The 20,202-nt window shown below is 36.6% G+C and overlaps 3 protein-coding genes across 5 annotated transcripts in view; 2 read left to right on the top strand and 1 right to left on the bottom strand.

Annotated features, from left to right (window-relative positions):
• Positions 1-4,246, top strand: part of lrrc8aa (leucine rich repeat containing 8 VRAC subunit Aa) — a 28,300-nt gene extending 24,054 nt beyond the window's left edge. For both annotated transcript variants that reach the window (XM_016509530.1, XM_016509531.1), the window contains exons 5-7: positions 466-636; positions 1,008-1,313; positions 3,893-4,246. In XM_016509530.1, the coding sequence (XP_016365016.1) occupies positions 466-636; positions 1,008-1,313; positions 3,893-4,168 (753 nt within the window). In that variant the 3' untranslated portion in view covers positions 4,169-4,246. The remainder of the gene's footprint in view (positions 1-465; positions 637-1,007; positions 1,314-3,892) is intronic.
• Positions 4,247-8,112: 3,866 nt separating this feature from the next.
• On the top strand, positions 8,113-13,973 carry LOC107705982 (phytanoyl-CoA dioxygenase domain-containing protein 1-like). Of its 2 annotated transcripts, none has more exons than XM_016509534.1 (11): positions 8,113-8,223; positions 9,501-9,659; positions 9,900-9,975; positions 10,063-10,110; positions 10,233-10,288; positions 11,197-11,259; positions 11,361-11,382; positions 11,459-11,587; positions 11,699-11,815; positions 13,706-13,832; positions 13,923-13,973. In XM_016509534.1, the coding sequence occupies exons 1-11, from the start codon at positions 8,191-8,193 to the stop codon at positions 13,966-13,968; spliced, it is 876 nt and encodes a 291-aa protein (XP_016365020.1). In that variant the 5' UTR covers positions 8,113-8,190; the 3' UTR covers positions 13,969-13,973. The 2 variants fall into 2 exon arrangements, with proteins under 2 accessions (XP_016365020.1, XP_016365021.1); XM_016509535.1 differs by lacking the exon at positions 8,113-8,223 and adding an exon at positions 8,982-9,027.
• Positions 13,974-15,645: 1,672 nt separating this feature from the next.
• LOC107705981 (dolichol kinase-like) lies at positions 15,646-20,147 on the bottom strand. Its single transcript, XM_016509533.1, has 2 exons — positions 20,027-20,147; positions 15,646-18,244 (listed from the first exon to the last, which is right to left on the bottom strand). The coding sequence occupies exon 2, from the start codon at positions 18,111-18,113 to the stop codon at positions 16,539-16,541; it is 1,575 nt and encodes a 524-aa protein (XP_016365019.1). The 5' UTR covers positions 18,114-18,244; positions 20,027-20,147; the 3' UTR covers positions 15,646-16,538.
• Positions 20,148-20,202: the final 55 nt, after the last annotated feature.

The raw sequence follows: 20,202 nt of genomic DNA, 5'->3' as shown, positions 1-20,202 counted from the left end.
AATATTTATATAATTATATAACTTAAAATATTTATATAATTGTATTCATTTATATAACTAATTAATATAATATAATAAATATAATATACAGTATTTTATCATGTTTATAATAAAAAATGTATATATAATAAATTATATAGATAATTGTATATTAATAATGTATATTATTTATATTATATAATAATAAATTGTTCTGCTTAAGATGTTTACCAATAGCTTCTGTATTTATGCTATTGTTGTAGGTAATTTTTAAATATTCTGAACAAAGTGTTACAAAAAATGTGTTTATATCCAGTTTACTACATTAAAAAAAGTGATGTGGAAATTCTAATACCATCCTAATGTTCTTACCTCTGGTGCTGTGTTTAATCTGAATCTAACAACTGAATATATGCCCGCAGAATTGTGTTTTACAACTCCTTTAGGACCAAATAATGAGTCCAGTACGTCTTCTTCCCCCTGCAGGTGGTGACGGATGTTGGCGTTCACTTGCAGAAGCTCTCCATCAATAACGAAGGCACCAAACTGATGGTTCTGAACAGTCTGAAGAAGATGGTGAACCTGACGGAGCTGGAGCTGGTGCGCTGTGATCTAGAGCGGATCCCGCACTCCATATTCAGCCTGCACAATCTACAGGTCATCTCAGTCATCCTTCATCTAGCTGCACAAAACTCTGCGTATAATACCTATGCTTGTGCCATAATGCATTTTCCATAATTATTAGAATTTTTGAACTCCGCATCATCAAATTAGGTATATATGTTATGCTATGTTAGGTTAGGTTAGGTCTTTTTTGCCATTTTTTAAAAAATGATTCAAGGTTGTGTAATTATTTGCAATGTAAATGCAAGTAAAAGCAGATTGTTGAGTGTCTTTAACTTGCGTTGTATAAATATTGTACATTTCTTAATGCTTTGGCATCTTACCACAGGTTTTTTTTTATGCTTGTACAAGCCGCTTGGGCTCTGTTCACTTATTCTGTCATGCACATCAACTTCTGTCTGTAGGAGATCGATCTAAAGGACAACAACTTGAAGACCATCGAGGAGATCATCAGCTTCCAGCATCTCCACAGACTGGTGTGCCTCAAGCTCTGGTACAACCAGATCGCCTACATCCCCATCCAGATCGGCACCCTCACCAACCTGGAGCGCCTCTACCTGAACAGGAACAAGATCGAGAAGATTCCTGCCCAGCTCTTCTTCTGCAGGAAGCTGCGTTACCTGGACCTCAGCCACAACAACCTGACCAGCATCCCTGCAGACATCGGCTTCCTGCAGAACCTGCAGTACTTTGCAGTGACAGCCAACAGAGTGAGTTGAGCATAAGTGTGCAGATTTGTACGTACACGTCACCTCATGTTCCTGTGAGATCTCATCAGACGCTGGTATTTGAGTTTTGAATCTTTTCCTGGAAAGCTGCAGATGTACTGTTATTATTTTTATACTATTATTATTTTTAAATCTTACAGACTCCAAACTAAAAAATTTAAGGGGGTCTGAATACTTTCCGTACCCACTGTATATATATATATTTTAAATAAATACTATTTTAATATATATATATACATACTATATAATAAATATTTATTTATACACACATATATAAGATATAAGATCAATATTAATATTAATTATATATATATAATGTATTTTAATTGTAAAATATTGCATTATAATAATAATTTTTTCTGATGCTTTAAAGTTTAACACTTCAGTACATGTTCCTGGTCTTATTGTGAATGATTCATCAGTGCATGTTACACCAAAGAAGAAAATGTTTTCATAATCTTTTATTATGTACTGACTTGCTCACATCTGAATTAACGTTTCGGCTGGCGTCACTTAAGCTGCGCAGACATATTGATTAACGTCGCTCATTAGCAAAATAGCCATTTAGTCATTGTTTTGGCTTACTGTTGCAGGTAACACATCCTTTCTACAATCATTGCAACACAGCCATGTAATGCCAGTTAATGCTAATTAAATTACAATTATGGCAATCATAGCAAATATTTTTGAGATTTGTAATATAAAATAGCGTGTCGCTGGTGTTTCAGGATGAGAATCCTCCACACTCCACTGCAAACTCACAGTGCCAGTGACAATGTGTCAGAAAGGTGGGAGCCGCCTTTCTGACACATTGTCACTGGCACTGTGAGTTGTGAGTTGTGCTTTCGGAAATTCTGTTTGCTGCATTAAAACCTGATTTCTCAGCAGCTCCAGTGTTTCCACACCCTCGAACTGCGTCTGACGCATACCTATCCAGCAGACAGCCATCAGAGCTTTCTCTGGGGCGTAAGCGGCATCAGACGGCACCATTGTTTTGTTCAATCTGGATTCTTTGGATGTGTGTCAGATAAGGAAACCGATAAAAGTGCTGAACATTATGATGCACCACACACAACCTGTCTCTCATGTGTTTTGAGTTTGCCATGCACTTGTGGTTGCTTTTAGTAATGCGCGTGTTGGAGAGTGTGTGTGGCATGTTTCTGAAAATAGCGGGTTTATGGACCTCCTGTCGAGGAGTGTGTGTGCATTTGTACACACACACAACCTTCCCGGATCCTTCATTAGCTCGTTATTATCTAAATGAGTTGTGTAATTTGTGTTATTTGTTGAGAGTCAAGGCGGACCATAACTAGATGCACATGTTTGCTTTTTTTGGAGCGTGTGTGTGTGTGTGTGTGTGTGGGGTCCAAAATTAGCCACTTACTCTGGAGATAATTGGTTTTCCTGTGTATAATATGTTTCCTGGGTCTCCACCCTGCCGAGCAAGTGGCTTTAAATGGGGCACGTTGTTTATTATGGATGGATTATATTACACAGCTCTCTGGAATACTTGATTCTGATTGGTCAGTCGTGGCATTCTGCGGTCAAATATTGTAGCATTATGGTGGTTAAACTGGATTACTGACCGTTTTGCTACACAAACGATTGCCTGCGTGGCTGTGCTGGTTTTGGGTTTCTCACCAATCAGCTGGTCGTTATCGCCAAATAAACCCTGAGCAAGACACCTGATCACCCGACTGATCTCTGACGGTACATTATCCATTACATACTGCACAAAACACACAGATTGAATGACTGAATGAATTGAAATCAAATGAAGACTTATTTGACATTATTTACTCCATTAACAAAAATAACTGAAAATAGTTTATTAGCTACTGAAATAAAAACAAAATTGCAATATGACTAAGTATGATTTATCAAATAGCAAAGACTACAATTTAATTAAATATGTTAAATATTTTTATTTAGTTAAGTTAATATTTTTAGTTAATACTGCTACTAATAATTAATTTAATTAATAATAATTATTATTATATAGCATTATTGACATTGATATAAATCAGGGTTATTATAGTTAACTGAGACTAAAGCTGAAATAAAATCCATAAAAAAAAAAACTTAAACTTATTTTATTTCAGCTAAAAATAAATAACTGAAAAATAATAAAATCTGAAAAAAAACTTTAAAATTAAAAATAAAAACTCAAATTATGCTAAAATAGCACTGCTACAAACAAATACAACGAACCACATTTTAAGTTGCAATTATAGTTTTTATAAAATACATTTTAATTTTAACTACATTTTCATAAACGCACGTATAGTGTTTATCTTACTTTCTGTCTATAGATTACATTTTACACACTACATTTTACAATCTTTTATTGCAGAAAAATATTGTTTTTCAGAAACACAGAGACCTGTGCATTATACATAAGGGGAATATTTTTATTTATTTATTTATTTTGTGGTTTTAATAAATGTTATGTACAATAAAGTGTTTGTTTTTTATTTTCTGTCATTAGATTACACTTTAAACCCTAATTAAAGAGAATCATATGGCAGAGCTTGTGTGTTAACCCTGTTTTTCTGTTTCAGATCGAGACGCTGCCACCCGAGTTGTTCCAGTGTAAGAAGCTGCGGACGCTGAATCAGGGAAATAACTGCCTTACGGTGCTGCCGTCACGTTTCGGAGAGTTAACCGGCCTCATGCAGCTGGAGCTCCGCGGGAACCGGCTGGAGGGATTACCGGTGGAGCTCTCCGAATGTCGCCTTCTCAAGCGCTCCGGGCTGATCGTAGAAGAGGATCTCTTCAACACCCTGCCGCCGGAGGTCAAGGAGCAGCTGTGGAGAACCGATAAAGAACAAGCCTGAGCGAGACAGAGGAACTCTTAAAGGCACAGTTCACCCAAAAATGAACATTTGCTGAAAATGTACTCACCCTCAGGCCATCGAAGATGTTGATGAGTTTGTTTATTCATCTCAACAGATTTGGAGAAGTGTAGCATTGCATCACTTGCTCAGCAATGATCCTCTGCAGTGAATGGGTGCCGTCAGAATGAGAGTCCAAACAGCTGATAAAAACATCACAGTAATCCACAAGTAATCCACACCACTCCAGTCCATCAGTTAGCTTAATACTATATTGTGATGTTTTTATCAGCTGTTTCTGACGGCACCCATTCACTGCAGAGCATCCATTGCTAAGCAAGTGATGGAATGCTACATTTCTCCAAATCTGATGAAGAAACAAACTCATCTACATCGTGGATAGGCTGACTTGTGAGTAAATGTTCATGAAATTTTTACTAAGTGGTCGTTCTGCTTTCAATTATTATTTTTTTTATATATAATTTTTAATTCTTTTTATTTGGGCAATAATGTTTCTTGTCCGTATGAAGGGAAGTTGTGGACCGTACAGTGCCATCTGTGCTTAGAAACATAAACTCATACACTCACTCAAACAGTTTTTGCAAGGTCAAGACATTCATGTACTGCCCTCTACAGGCACGGAGGGGCATGCATATAAACGACGACTACATGGTGAACATGTGGATGCCAGTGCCTATGTTAAAGCAGTGGCATTATGGGAATGAAAAGATATAACAAGCAATATGTGGTTTGTGCATTATTTACTCAGCGGCTGCGTCCAATCAGGGAAGAGTCGACTGTTTATGAATGTGCCAGCTGAGTTAGAGAATATGTAAAATGACATTTTAGAGCCAATACCCACAGAAATAAATGCCAAAAAGGTCATATACAAAATCTACTTCTTATATATGCTTTTAAAGACTATGAATATGACGCCATAAACGTCTTGCTGAAATCTTACACTCAACAGACTTTACACAAAGATATAGAAACTACAAACTCAAACACTCAAACGAACAAACTTTTGCCATTTTGGACAGAGTTGCATTTGGATCAGGTGACCTGCACGTTGCACCCCATTGGTCGACTTCTCAAAGGGAATGATGACGTCATAATGACTGTTGTCGTAGCAACGTTCCCACACTATCATGGCCTTAACTCACTCTGAGCTGTATGCTGGAGCTCATCTCAAAGATAAAGTGTACATTTTGCGTTTATAACTTTTATAATTTTACAAAAAAAAAAAATGAGAGCGAACAAAAAGCACAGACTCATGCAAACTGTTTGTATGTTTGCAAGAAAAACAATCCTATGCGTTAAAGTATCTTTTTTTATATGTATGTGTTCATATGATTTTATTTTATGATTTTTATTTGAACTTTTCTTTTTGTTCAGAAGTTTGCCTAATGTATGCAGTATGGCTTTAAACAAAACCAAGTAAAGACTTCTGATAACCATTCAAAAGTGTTTTCATATGTTTCTTACGTCACACACATGGGTTATTCTCTGGAAACTGTGCCGTTGGTGCCTGAACACTTTATATGTTTTATTTTTAAGCATTTGCTACAATTGGTTTTGCATAACACAGGTTAATTCAGAAATTATTGGGCTAGATGATGCCAATATAAAAGTAAACAATATAAAACGGAAAAGGAGAAACTTTTGTCTAAATCATGTGGACTGAAAAAGAGACTTTAGTCTGTTGCTTTTTGTCTAAAATACAAGTCCATAATCCATAATATTTTTCCTCTTACATCACAATCCACCCACATATTTGTTTAGAGCTGTTTTGGACTATTTTGGCTTGTAAACAGTGCTTGATCTGTGCTGATTTCTCTGCTGATTCAGTCCAGATTACTTTTTCACTGCAAAAATCTATATTATGGATTATGGACTCAATAAAGACATTAACTGATGGACTGGAGTGGATTACTTGTGGATTATTGTGATGTTTTTATCAGCTGTTTGGACTCTCATTCTGACGGCACCCATTCACTACAGAGCATCCATTGCTGAGCAACTGATGTGATACATTTCTCCAAATCTGATGAAGAAACAAACTCATCCTAATCTTGGATGGCCTGAGGGTGAGTACATTTTCAGCAAATTTTCATTTTCAGGTGAACCATTCCTTTAAATATAATGGTGATTGGATGTATGCAAATTGCCTGATTCTGATGAAAAACGAACATTTTAAAGTAGCTTTAGTCATAAAATTCATATTGCATTATGCACTAAACACTATCAAATTTATCAATTAATGTGACCAAGTTCAAAATAATTTTCATAATATGAAGTCATAGCCACATGTGGCATTGTTTTCTGAAAAAGACCCGTAGACATTGACACATAAGTTCTTAAGTACCACACACACACACACACACACCTTGTGTCAGTGAACACTGGGCCTTTCTTTCTGTTTTCCGTGAGTAAAAGCGCCACGCCACATAAAAGCTTCCATTCACTCTCTCTCTCGTTCTCTGTCAGTGAAGTAATGGTCACTTCCAACCAGAAGGCAGCCAGTTAAACCAAACCACAAACTCTTAAGTTAGTATGCACTTGAAACTTCTTCAAACACTGTATACATGAAAGTCAGCAAGTCTGAATGTTGCACAGCCATCATAAATTTATAGTGACAAGAAGGTGTTAATGGAGAACCACTGTCCCGTTCACTGGAATTCTGTTAACTTTTGTCATGTTCAAATGTGTGCAAGATTAAGTGAATTGTTTAGCATTCGTCAAATATAAGGGGCCGGAACTGTTTGGCTCTCTAAAGTTTTCCAGCTCATTTGAGATTAGACTTGTTTGTTACTTAATGCAAACACCCAAACTGCTAGATCATCATCTCTACTAGCTTTTGCTTCCTCCATATCCTCCGTGGTAAAGGCTCTGAGAACAAAATGCTTCATGTTGACTCTCTGTGTGACACAGGCGCCCTTTGCAGGTAAAGAGACAAAATGCACCATAAAAGTGCTACTTAATTTATAGAAATAAAAGTTGCTTTTTTTCTTCATACAATTTATTTTTATTATTATTATTATTATTATTATTTATTCAATGTCACAAGAATAAGAGGTATTACATATTCACATAATTAACAACAATTGCTGCCAGAAAAAAGTCACATAAATGTAAGCGCTTTTAAAACATTACGTTTTCAGTGCATTTTTGTTTTTAGTTTGTTCCAAAAGGTTTATGTATAATTTAATGTCCTTTAAGAAAATGCAAAAAATTCGTTTGCAAAGAGCCAACTTCTTTGTATGTATATTTTTTATATCTTCTTTTGTGTTTCACAGAAGAAAAAAAGGTTATAGAGGTGAATGTGAGTAAATAATGACAGAAGTATTATTTTTGGGTGAACTATCCCTTCAAATACCGGCTGAAAACACTTATATCTTTCTCATGCCTTTGTTTAATGATTAAAACCGAGATTGATTCAGAAATAGAGTTTGCACACACTGTATTAGTTCATTAATATGTTTTATAATGCACTGAAAATAACTAAATCTGTCATACTATTAATTTGGGGTGTGAATCCTAGAAAAACTAAGATGTCAAGCACAGTATTAAGGATTAGACCATTCACGTAGATGATACATTTTGACCAACTTTATAAAAGTGAATTTAGACTAAATCCAGATACATTTTTCAAAGCTTGAATGTGTTTTGTGAAGTCTTCTTCAATACTGTGTTCATTGCATGCAATCTTGCATGTAATACTCTGCCAGACAAATAGATTTCCATCCTCCGCAGGAACCTGTGTTCACTCTTTATCTGGAATGAAGTTTATTGGAGGCACATGTTTACCTTTTAGGTTAACCTGATGACTACATTTGAGTTGCTTGCAATGCAATGAAAGAGTTACTGTTCAAAATCCAATTATTGCATCACCATGGTTACAGTTTAATCGTGTTTGACATGGGGCAACCATGTGGTTGCTTAGAGAGAGAGAGAGAGAGAGAGAGAGAGAGATTTGGATGGGACAGCCTTCCTCGTAGAATTCTTCTCAGACTGTCTTCATCAGCATGGATGTTTTGACAGATCAAGACGTGCAAAAGGTAAGAAACTGCATCTAAATTGCTATCACAACTCTTAAATACGACAGGTATCGTGTTTTTTATGCACCCGCTGAAAAGCGCAGATTTACGAGTACAAGATATGTCAGTGCTGTTAGATTGCAGCGTTTTGCTTCTTTATAATAAATGTTTTCATAAATCAGCGCCTCGTGCATTCGTGCAAAAGATGCACGAAATTTAAAAAAAAAATCGTGATAGCACGTGTGAAATAACTTTTATCTAAATTTGAAGTCTGTTGCGTAATTCGCTGGTAGAACGGAATGTGGTATAATAAGAGGGGCGTGGAAATGGGCGGGGCCTTCCGGAATGGAAGTCGTTTCCTATTGGCCGGGACGAGGGGTCTAAGTAATAATTTCATATTTTAACTCTTCAGTGTTTTCAGTTTAACGGCTACTAGTACATGGTATCAGCAGTAGCAGCCGCAACAGTATACCGTCTATTTATTATTATTATTATTATTATTATTATTATTATTAATATCCAGACGCGCAGACTTGTTTTGTCATGTGAGATCTGTTACTTTTCTCAGCGCTGTTAAGGAAGGACTAATCACAGTCTTTTTTGATCACTTGGATAATGCGTTTTAGTCTACAATTTGTAAAGATTAATGGGGCGGATTTAAAATGTGTATATCAGGAACTACTAAATAAAATGAACAGATTTTAACGCTCCCACTTCTTTTTAAGTAAGTAAATAAATAAATAAAAAACTCCCGAGATTTGAATGGCGCTCTAAGTAACGTTAGTCATTTTTCTGAATCACCGATCATGTGACGGCAAAACATAAGTTAGTGGATCTGTATTTTGCTCCAACCTATTCGCAATTGCATGTACCTCAACCATTTTTTACGAAATTTCTCCCCGAAACACCTTAAGTTTTTATTAGATAGATATCTGATAGCACACGTACATCACAGACGTCCATCACAGAGTGTTTGCTTATCTGCAAAATCCTATTAAGATGTCAAATAGACGTGTAGAAGATGTCTTTAAGATGTTTCTAATTTAGAATGTATGTAAAGCTGACCTATAGATGTCTAGATGTTTGTACACAGCAGATGCTTTCCAGATGCTATCTGGGACAAGGATGGAAATACCACAGTACTTTTAAACATAACGTGAATCTGAATAACTGGTATTACACGGAATTTACAAAGTACTTCAAAGAATACCATGCCACTACCATGGTACATGTGCAATAATGGTACTTTTTGTGATGTCAGGAAGAGCGAATGATGTTGTGATGTTTTTGTTGTGCAGTACCAGGATGAGGGCTATCTGGTGCTGGATGGCCTTCTGTCCCCAGAGGAGTGTGATGCTTTACGGGACCGTATGAGTGAGATTATTGAGCAGATGGACGTTCCTGAACTCTGCAGGACACAGTTCTCCACCGACCACGACGAGCAGCTTAAAAAACAGGTAAACTTCTTCCAGATCAATACCCAGAATGCATCACCAGCAAGCATTTACAGCAGTGTCATCATAAATGTTCTTCTATGCTTTATTGTCCACATGCAACCAAATGTTTCTGAGTAAAGATGCAGGTAAAATTAGTTACAAACCCTGCTGTAACTGGAAAAATGTCCCTTGTAAATCCATGTACATTCAGAAGTGGTTAGAAGAACAGTCAAATCATGTTCATATTTGGTGTTGATCCAGGGAAGTGCAGACTATTTCATCACAAGTGGAGACAAGATCCGTTTCTTCTTTGAGAAAGGAGTGTTTGATGATAAAGGTTTGTAGTTTAGTTGCTTTGTTTGTCATGTTGAGATATAGAAAAAGACAGGAAATTCATCAAATAATGAGACCGTTGCGTTTTCAGGAGAGTTCATCGTGCCAAAAGAACATTCCTTGAATAAAATCGGACATGGTGGGTATTTAAGAAAATAGCTCTTCATATAATTCAGTGATATTTAAACATAACCTATTATCTATCATACATCATATATTATTCTTTTGCTCTTAAGTATTTGTGTTTTATCTTTCCCACAGCTCTCCACGCTTATGAGCCGCTGTTTAAAGCGGTCACCCTCTCACCCAAAGTTCAAGTAATGACCAAACCTCCATGTAAACAAATGAAAACTGTGGTCTTCTTGTAAACACTCGTTTCAAAAACTCATTTGATTTAATTGGAAGATTTATGAGAAACTTTCAAACCAGACAACCCAGACCAGTGTTGCTATTGTTAACTAAAACTAAAACTATTAAAAGACATTTCTGTATTTGAAATAAAGCTGAAATGAAATAAAATATAAACGTTAGATTTGAACTTTTTAGATTTTAGTTAAAAAAACTTACAAACGAAAATAAGTTGAAGTAATAAAATTAATAAAAAATTAATTACATCTATATAGAAATATAAAAAACAATAAAAATGACAAAAGCACATAACAAAATTACTAAAATGTAAACTAAAATGAAAACTGAAAATATAAAAAATAAAAAAAGGATTCAAAATATTAATACTAAAACTATACCTGAAATAAAAATTGATTAAAGCATATAGAAATTTAAAAAAAAAAGTAATAAAAATGACAAAAGCACATAAAAACTTACTAAAACCTAAACAAAAATGAATATATATACAGTGGGTACGGAAAGTATTCAGACCCCCTTAAATTTTTCACTCTTTGTTATATTGCAGCCATTTGCTAAAATCATTTAAGTTAATTTTTTTTCCTCATTAATGTACACACAGCACCCCATATTGACAGAAAAACACAGAATTGTTGACATTTTTGCAGATTTTTTTATTAATAAGTATTATTAGTACTATGACAGTATATAAATAATACTGACATAGACCAGTCTGATTTCAAGATAAGACTAGCAATCCACTGTTTAACCATCTTGATCTCAGAAAGAAAAAAATCATGCCAAATATACTTCACTGTTTTCATTATGCCAATTTTAAGACACTTCAGTTTGTCATAATGTGTGTGTTTCCTATCTGCAGAACCTGGCTAAGAAACTCGGCCTGATATATCCAGTGATTCTGCAGAGTATGTACATCTTTAAGGTACAGTTCATATGTCCTGCATGCTTGTATAATGATGATGACACACATTGTAAAGGTAATTATTTCATTACTCGCCTTATCTGTGACTGATCTGTCAACAGCAACCAGGGATTGGTGGAGAAGGTAAGACCCTTCCCGTCTTTAACCAATAGGAATGCAGTACAAAAACACGTGGTTGACCTTTGATCTTTGACTTCAGTGACCCCTCACCAAGACGCCACCTTCCTTTACACGCAGCCTCTGGGAAGAGTGATGGGCGTGTGGCTCGCTCTGGAAGATGCTGCGCTGGAGAACGGCTGTCTGTGGTTCATACCGGGATCACACAACAGTTAGGCAGATTCATGGCTTTTTATGGCATTTGTGCACGCATGCTGTTTGAGTGAAGCTGTATTTTGCATTGAAAATGCGTTTTGTGTGGCACTTTTCGTGTGTGTGTTAGATGGGATTACCAGACGAATGGTGCGGACACCTAAAGGCACGTTTCCTCTGACTGATTTCATCGGCCGAGAGAAGGATTACGACGACAAGCTCTTCGTTCCCGCTCCTGTTAAAAAAGGTGAGTTGAAGAAGTCTCTTTGTGTTTGAGTTAGTTTTTTGTTTTTTGCAGTCCACTGTGTGAAACTACTTGTACCAGAAGTAAGATGAGCTGCCTAACATTAGTAATACTATTAGAGGAATATTTTAGTAATATTAGTCTGTCTATATAAGTACATATCTGTATATGTAGTATTAATGTAATGTATATGTGTATTTAGTATTAATATTTTGAATTAGTGTATTCAAACTAATCTATGTATGTATGTATGTATGTGTATATATATATATATATAAAACTAGAACGGAAATATAAAATAATTGAAGCTATTTAAATTGTTATATAAAAATATTTAAAAATGACAAAAGCACATAACGGAAATGGAAAATGGGAAAAAATGTGGAAATGGAAATTAATATTAATAATATTAGTCTATGTATGTGTTTACATGTGTGTGTGTGTGTGTTCAAAATTAAAAATTATCCAATATTACATATCTGTGAGCGGCAAAAGTATGTGAATCTCTAGGATCAGCAGTTATAATAAGATAATAAGGTGAAGTCCATCTGTTCAGAGGTGTTTTTGATCAGTGAGATGACTATCAGGTGTCAGTGCGTGCCCTGTTTTATTTAAAGAACAGGGATCTATCAAAGTTTGATCGTGTTTGTGGAAGTGTATCATGGCACAAACAAAGGAGATCTCTGAGGACCTCAGAAAAAGAGTTGCTGTTGCTCATCAGGCTGGAAAAGGTTACAAAACCATCTCTAAAGAGTTTAGACTCCTCAAATCCACAGTCAGACAGATGTTGCGTCCAAATGGAGGAAATTCAAGACCCTTACCCTCCCCAGGAGTGGCCAAACAACAAAGATCACTCCAAAAGCAAGACTTGTAATAGTCTGTGAAGTTGCAAAGGACTCCAGGGAAGCTTCTAAGCAGCTAAAGGCCTTTCTCACATTGGCTAATGTTAATGTTCATGAGCCCATCATCAGGAGAACACTGAACAACCATGGTGTGCATGAAAGAGTTGCAACGAGAAAGCCACTGCTCTCCAAAAAACCACTGCTGCCCATCTTTCTGGCTACTGGAGAAGGTTTTGTGGACAGATGAGACCAAACAGATGATGAATAGAGCTAGAATAGAACTTTTTGGTTTAAATGAGAAGCGTTATGTTTGGAGAAAAGAACACCTGTTTTGCTGCATCTGGGCCAGGATGGCTTGAATTATACCAGCAAATTCTAAAGGACATCTGTCCGAGAACTGAATCTCGAGAGAAAGTGCAGCAAGACAACGAGCCCAAGCACACAAGTCATCATTATACCAAAGAATGGTTAAAGATTAACAAAGTTAATGTTTTGGACCGGCCGAGACAAAGTCCGAACCTTAATCCAAATGAAATTTTGTGGAAGGACCTGAAGCAAGTTCATAGGAGGAAACCCACCAACATCACATTTTAATGGGCTAAAATTCCAACGAGCCGTTGTGCAGGACTGATCAGCAGTTACAAGAAACATTACCTGCAGTTATTGCTGTGATCAAAGCTGTATTTTCAGCATCATTACTCCAGTCTTCAGTGTCACGTGATCCTTCAGAAATCATTCTAATATGCTGATTTGCTGCTCAAGAAACATTTCTGATTATTATCAATGTTGAAAACAGTTGTGCTGCTTCAAGTATTTATGGAAAGATTATCTGATGAATAGAAAGTTCAAAAGAACAGCATTTATTTGAAACAAATATTTTGCAACATTATAAATGTACTGTCACTTTTTATCAGTTTAATGCATCCTTGCTTAATAAAAATATTAATGTCTTTTTTACAAAATCAAACTATGGTAACAAAACTTAAACAATAGTGTATATATATTTTATTGTATTTTTGACCACTTTTGTCGAATGTTTGTGGTACTGTAGGTGGAGCGGTTCTGATTCACGGTGAAGTCGTCCACCGCAGCGCTGCAAACACATCTGACGTCTCACGCCACGTTTACACCTTTCACATTATGGAGTCTCAAAACACTATTTGGAGTCCTGAGAACTGGTAAGAACAGTGCATGCTGGGTAATGCAGGACATGCGTTAGGAAGCATCGGAGAAAGCCTAGTTTAAGTGAATCTGTTTTTGTGTCTCAGGCTACAACCAACAGAAGAGCTGCCCTTCCCGTCCCTCTACACCTAAAGACAGAAATAACACTAAAACAGGCCTGATAACACGTGTTACCAATGACGCTGAAGAGATATCAGGACAGTCATGTGACTATGAGCCTTTTTGATGTCTGGACCAACAATCACACATTTAAATATGAAGTTTTGTAAATGGACCAAAAACATCTTTCTTACCATAAAATGTGAATCATTTTGAATCATCTGAATATTTTATCTACAACCACAACAGTGTTTTAATAAAAGGCTAGTTTTTTTAACCAAAGAGTGTTTATTATTTATAATCTGACTTCTGACCTTTAATATTTGAGAAAACAAGAAACATTCCATTTTATTAGAAATTCAGTTTATTTCCTTTAACGCAACATTCTCTGAGTACCCAACAAAATCAATACAATATAGAAAAGGTATGAACGTTTGATAATAAGAATAATCTGGGTTTCCAGAGGAAGAGAATAAATGAGCAAACTGCAGTTCTCATGTCAACCAATCAGACAGGAAAATCTGAAAAATCATATTTACAGACACTGCTGAAAAAACAACTTCAATAAAGATAGCAAAAACAAAACATGATATTCAACAGAGAAAAAGTTCCAACTAATTTTTTTCCACAATAGTCTGAACGTTATTTATATTATTGTTTCATGCTGGGTCACATAATTTACAAAATAAAAAATCCAACAATCTTTGTCATATTCCAATGTCAAAATATGGACCATAAAGTAACACATTTGATTACAATTGCCGGGTAGTTTAAAAACTAGTTTACACTTAAACAAGAGTGTCATGCAAATGTCGAGTGTCAATTTTAAATGTCCCAGAATGCACTGCAAACCGAACAGGTGATTGACCACAGTTCCCATGACAACCGTCAATGTAATGTACTCAACACAAAACGCCAATAGCAACAAAAAAAGGCCTCAGTCAAATATCATGAATAAATTAAAGTACAAACATAATTTACGCAATCTTTATCAGAGTAAAGACACAACAGCTGAATTGCATACATGCATTTACAGGATAGTGATCTGTACATTAATATCTACTGCCTCCTACATACAGACCCATGCAGACAAACCACTGATAGCGTTGAAATATTCAGAATACAAAACACTTTTTAAGGCGACAAGCTATGCTACCAGTCCTTCGTATTGCATCGGACAAAAAGCCAGATCCTATTCATAGCATCAAAATTATATTTGAGTATTTTTGTTATACAATAGAAAAACAATGGTGTTCTTCGATGGCTCAAGTGATGCATATATGCTGTAATGAAGGACGGAAAGGATAAATTACAATTACATAAAATGGGTGAATCTGATAAAACATGTCAAGGGTCATATGTAAAAAAAAAAAAAAAAGAATTATTCTTAATTATTGTAATGCAAAAAATGAACATGGTTTTAAATATTATTAAATGTTTAATTAAATATTATAATGGTATTAAATTTACCAAATATATACATAATGGTAGTCTATGTTAAACTATAAAATATTTAATAATTTAAAATATTAATTGTTATAATAATGTAATATTTAAAGTATTAAATATATATTGCATTACAGTAATAGTTTTTTTTTTACATTTTAAAATTGTAGAAATGCACCCCCTCCCTCCCACCCAAAAAAACAGAAAATTTCAAATTGATTTTCAATTCAATTTGTATAGCATTTTTACAAGACATTTTGTTGGAAAGCAGCTTTATGGAAAATAAAGACAGACATTTTTTCATGAGATTCATTTAAATAAAATACACACAATGTAGACTGTGCCCTTCCTTCAGTGTTTGCATCCAAGATGTGTGTTTGCGTGTTTATCAGCAAGTGCAGACATTGTTAAAGGGCATTACGTTTTCCATTTATTTTTTTAATAATGTGCAACTCAATCCCTGTCATTTATACTGGAGTGATAGGATTTGAGCGAATGAAATATTAACAGCGTCTCAAGACTTCAGAGCTTTCTTTGAGGGCACAAAAAAATAAATGCTCAAAACAACATAATTATCGCCTGTAAACCTTGAAAATTTAAAAGAAGAATCCTTAAAGGATTCCGTTCTGGCTCCCATTGACTTCAAATACTATGGAAGTCAATGGGATCTGAAACCTGTGTTCTGTGTTTGGCTGAAGAAAGAAATGCATATGGGTTTGGAACGACATGAGGCTGAGTAAATGATGATTTTTTGGATGGAATATCGCTTTAAAGCTGCCAACAGCTGCACCAAACTCTGTTTTCAAATAAAGTTGTCATGTGCGAATCAAACAAGCACATTGCAACTGCAAGTGCCACTAGTGGTGCAAAAAATACACATTTCACCTTCAAACATTTGTTTTGTGCCATTTTGGATGTCGATTACAATATCAAGTAGTTTTCTAGTTTGTTTTACTCTAATACTATAAGAAACGGTTTATTCTTGAATACATTTCAGTGCATTTCTATTCACTGTACAAGCATAAAAACTCTAATGATGTTTCATTATTGCATTTTGCTTTCCAAACTCACAATACTAGGGCTGTACCGTATGAATTTAATGCTGTTAATATCTGTGCATTGGCATAATGGTATCATCTGTCTGGATGGGTCTGATCTCATAGCAGCAGGAGGATGTAGAGGTACAGAGGGAGCAGCAGGTTGTCTATCTGTGAAGTATACGCCTCCAGCATGGCCACCATTGTGATTGAGCCCACGACCCACGAGTAGCTGGCGTTCAGGTTTATACTGCTGTCGGCGATGAGGAAAACCACTACGGCGATGATCTGAGCGAACACGGAGGTCGCCGTGCCCTCGAAGGTCTTCTTAGTGCCGGGCCAGCGGACCTCGCCGACCGCGCTGCCGAAAACGGATGCCACGGTGTCACCAACCCCTACTGCCAACACACCGGCGTAGGGCACCAGGCCACCGGCGCCCCCTAGGCCTCCATTAGGGGTGCAGGACGCAGGCGTGAGCCAGACTGGAAGGGCGACGCCGAGGAGAAGGTAGATGTGGGTGAGAATAAGCGGTCCTGAGTCTCTCTCATCCAGGAATAAAGTAAGAAGGTGTCGCAAGGGTGGCCCGAGTGGTCGGATGCGGAAATAGCGGACGAATTCGAGGAACAAAAACGCTGAGAGGCATACGACCGAGGCTAGCTGAAGAAGAGGACGGTCTAGAGCGAGTCCGGGTGCGAAGGTTAGCACGGTTAGGAGGTGGAAGTACTTTCGCACGGTCGTCGATGCTTGGTGCTTCTTGCTTCCGGCTGAGCGATGACTATTTTGATGCATCACAACGACAACTGCTAGAAGCAACAAAGCGGCCCAGAATCCGATCAGCCAAAGGCGAGTGTTGGTTTCGGTGATGAAATGCATCAACCAGGTGATGGGGTGATGCTGCGTGAGCAGGGTAAGCCAAGGAACCAATAGTCCCAATCCCAAAACGGCCGTCATGGTGTGGAAGAAAAGCGACGCTGACCAGGTTTCCGATTCCATGAATACGAAAAGCACGGCGAAGAAGATTCCCAGCAGCACTAAGCCTAACAGGGCGACCGGGAGGAAATACGTGAGCGGGTCGGCGTTCGCGTTCCCGGACGAGGCCAGAGAGCGCTTGATGAGCTGGTTGATGATGAAACTGATCCCGCCGAGGATGAGGAGGGCCTCGCCGGGAGTGAAGCAGCGTGGGAGGAGGTACAAGAGGATTAAGCTTAAATACACAAAAATAAGCAACACCTCCAAGACTTCAATCACCTCGGAGACTGTTAGCGTTTGCTTGACTGTGTACAGAATGGCGCTGCCAGCGATGCCGGCTATAACGCAGGTGTTTGTGGGCACCGGGCGTGTGATTCCCAACGCGATGAGCGATAGAAACAGCGACAACATCATACCGATCACTGTTATGACCATTGCGAATCGCTCCATGTAAACGTTCCCCACAGCGATGCAGTGTCCCCTCAAAGCCAGTCCCAGCAGAGGCAGCACCATGCTGGCCGGTAACACGCCGCTGTTGGCCGAAGGCCGGAACTGGAACACGGCGGCGCCGGTCCGAATGAGCCGATCCCATTTGTGCTGCACGTAAAAAGCCTGGACGGCCAGAGCGATGCAACACCAGGACAGCTGGTTCCACACGGCATAGTGAACGCAAATCACCACGCCGAACACCACGGCGGATTCAACCAGCACGGGATCCAGCTGCATGATCGCGGGGTGTATGTGTGACAAAGGTTTCCAGGAATGAGAGACTTTAAATATGGTAGTCTGTCAGAAAGTTCCCGGTGAACACACAAGCATCGTCCACTTCTCGCCCTCCTGCACACGGCAAAATAGACCTTGAAAAAGACAAAAATATCATTAGACACAAACCATAAAACTGTAAAAATAAACATATTTAAATAATAATAATAATGTAATATTTTCTCTCACTTTTAGCATTGTTCTCCAAACAAAAACACATTATAAACTAAAACAAACAAAATTGAATAATAATAAAATATTTTCTCTAACTTAGAATTTTCTCCAAACATTATCTGTGGGGTATTTTGAGCTGAAACTTCACAGACACATTCTGGGGACACCTGAGACTTATATTACACCTTGTAAAAAGGGGCATAATATGTCTCCTTTAAAATAAGCAAAAACTAAGAAAAAAAGGTCATTTTTTTCAACATGGTACTTGATTATTATGAATATGTACTTTAGCAATATTATTCTTTTTTTGGCAAATATAATGTGGCAATTTCATAGTACTATTTTAAGTACCTTGGAGAATATGGTTGTAAATATCATATATGGTAACACTATGCTATTATCTGATACTAAAACTGTACCATGGTACAGCCTCAGTTCTTTTTTCTCAAGTCATCACTCTTGAAAATCCTGAGAGAAAGAAATTAATTTACTCAATGTTAATGTGATGTTCAATGTGATGACACCTACAGACAGGCTGTGTCTCAAAACCTAGCATTTTTGGCACAATAGACATATTCAAACATCCCTAAAAATGCTTCATAGGGAGCTAAGTAGGTTTTGAGACAGAGCTTATATTCTCTCACTGTGAAACTAAAGAAGGATGTCAAATTTCTCAACTGCGTTTGAACTCTAGACACTGTGAACTTTGGCACTGTTGAACAGTCAACACCAGCGATCTCTAAACATGGTAAATTATGAAAAGACAGTGTCACTTTGTCAGCGAAAGTAAAACGATCTGCTTTTAAAGGCTGGATGCTCTGGCATTACAGTGATTAATAATATATATACGAATAATAGAGAAAACCTGGCCTGTATCACTAATATTAGTGTTTAAAATATTCGGGTTTTACAAGCACCCAGAAATAATGTATCAAAAACAATAACATAAATGTGTATATAATATAAATATTTTATAAGTATTCTGAAAAAATGTATTTAAATGTAATAAATGATTAATCATATGAAATCTGCAAATAAAATATATCTTATAAGTACTCTGAAAATAGTTATATTATAACTTTTGTATTATATTATATTAGCAATTATTATTTTTAACACAACCTTATTCAATACATTTTCTGGGTATTCATAAAATGCATTTATATTATTTATTTTAATACAAATTATATAACTGTGTAAAGAACATAAATGTATTATTAGACAAAATATTATATTATTAGATCAATATTATATTATTAGACATACAATATTATTTTTAACACAACCTTATTCAATACAATTTCTGGGTATTCATAAAATGCATTTATATTACTTATTTAAATAAAAATTATATAATTGTGTAAATAACAAATGTATTATTAGACATAACATATTATATTAGAAAGGATTGCTTGTCTCTATTACACACACCGGAATTATTTACAAGCACATTAGCTTAATAATACATGCAATTGCATACAAGTGGTACATATATTTGAAGTAATTGTCAGTCTTAACATTAAATTATAATCCAAATCCAAACGCAATGCTTTTGTTTTATGTTGTTGTGTAGGGTGGTGTTACTGGTGACTCTTCAGCAGAAATGAGAGTTCATTCACTGCAACACCAGCTGTTCTTTAAACACCCTGCACAGTAAATAAACGCAGAAATATGAAATTACACCAAATAACGGTTAATCTTACCCTTTTTTTCTGCGAATTAACGCTTGGCTCTCGAACAAAAGAATATTCCCAATGTTTTGCCGTGACTCGTGATTTGTGCGATCAGCTGCTCGGTGCTCACTGACTGACGGTGGGAGCGGCCATGTTGTGACAACCGGGTCACGTGGTGTCAGAATAATCACGTGGCTAACGTCAAA

Source organism: Sinocyclocheilus rhinocerous, unplaced genomic scaffold (genome assembly GCF_001515625.1).
Source record: "Sinocyclocheilus rhinocerous isolate Xijiao unplaced genomic scaffold, SAMN03320098_v1.1 scaffold1045, whole genome shotgun sequence".
Lineage (NCBI taxonomy): Eukaryota > Metazoa > Chordata > Actinopteri > Cypriniformes > Cyprinidae > Sinocyclocheilus > Sinocyclocheilus rhinocerous.
The sequence above is the reverse complement of the archived record's forward strand: the minus strand, read 5'-3'. Positions and strand labels throughout refer to the sequence as shown.

Bases quoted from the DNA above. Each gene is read 5' to 3' on its own strand.
- LOC107705982 (XM_016509534.1), top strand. From the start codon at position 8,191: ATGGATGTTTTGACAGATCAAGACGTGCAAAAG. The intron at 9,660-9,899 runs GTAAACTTCTTC...GTGTTGATCCAG, and splicing joins ACGAGCAGCTTAAAAAACAG to GGAAGTGCAGACTATTTCAT. The intron at 13,833-13,922 runs GTAAGAACAGTG...TTTGTGTCTCAG, and splicing joins ATTTGGAGTCCTGAGAACTG to GCTACAACCAACAGAAGAGC.
- LOC107705981 (XM_016509533.1), bottom strand. From the start codon at position 18,113: ATGCAGCTGGATCCCGTGCTGGTTGAATCCGCCGTGGTGTTCGGCGTG.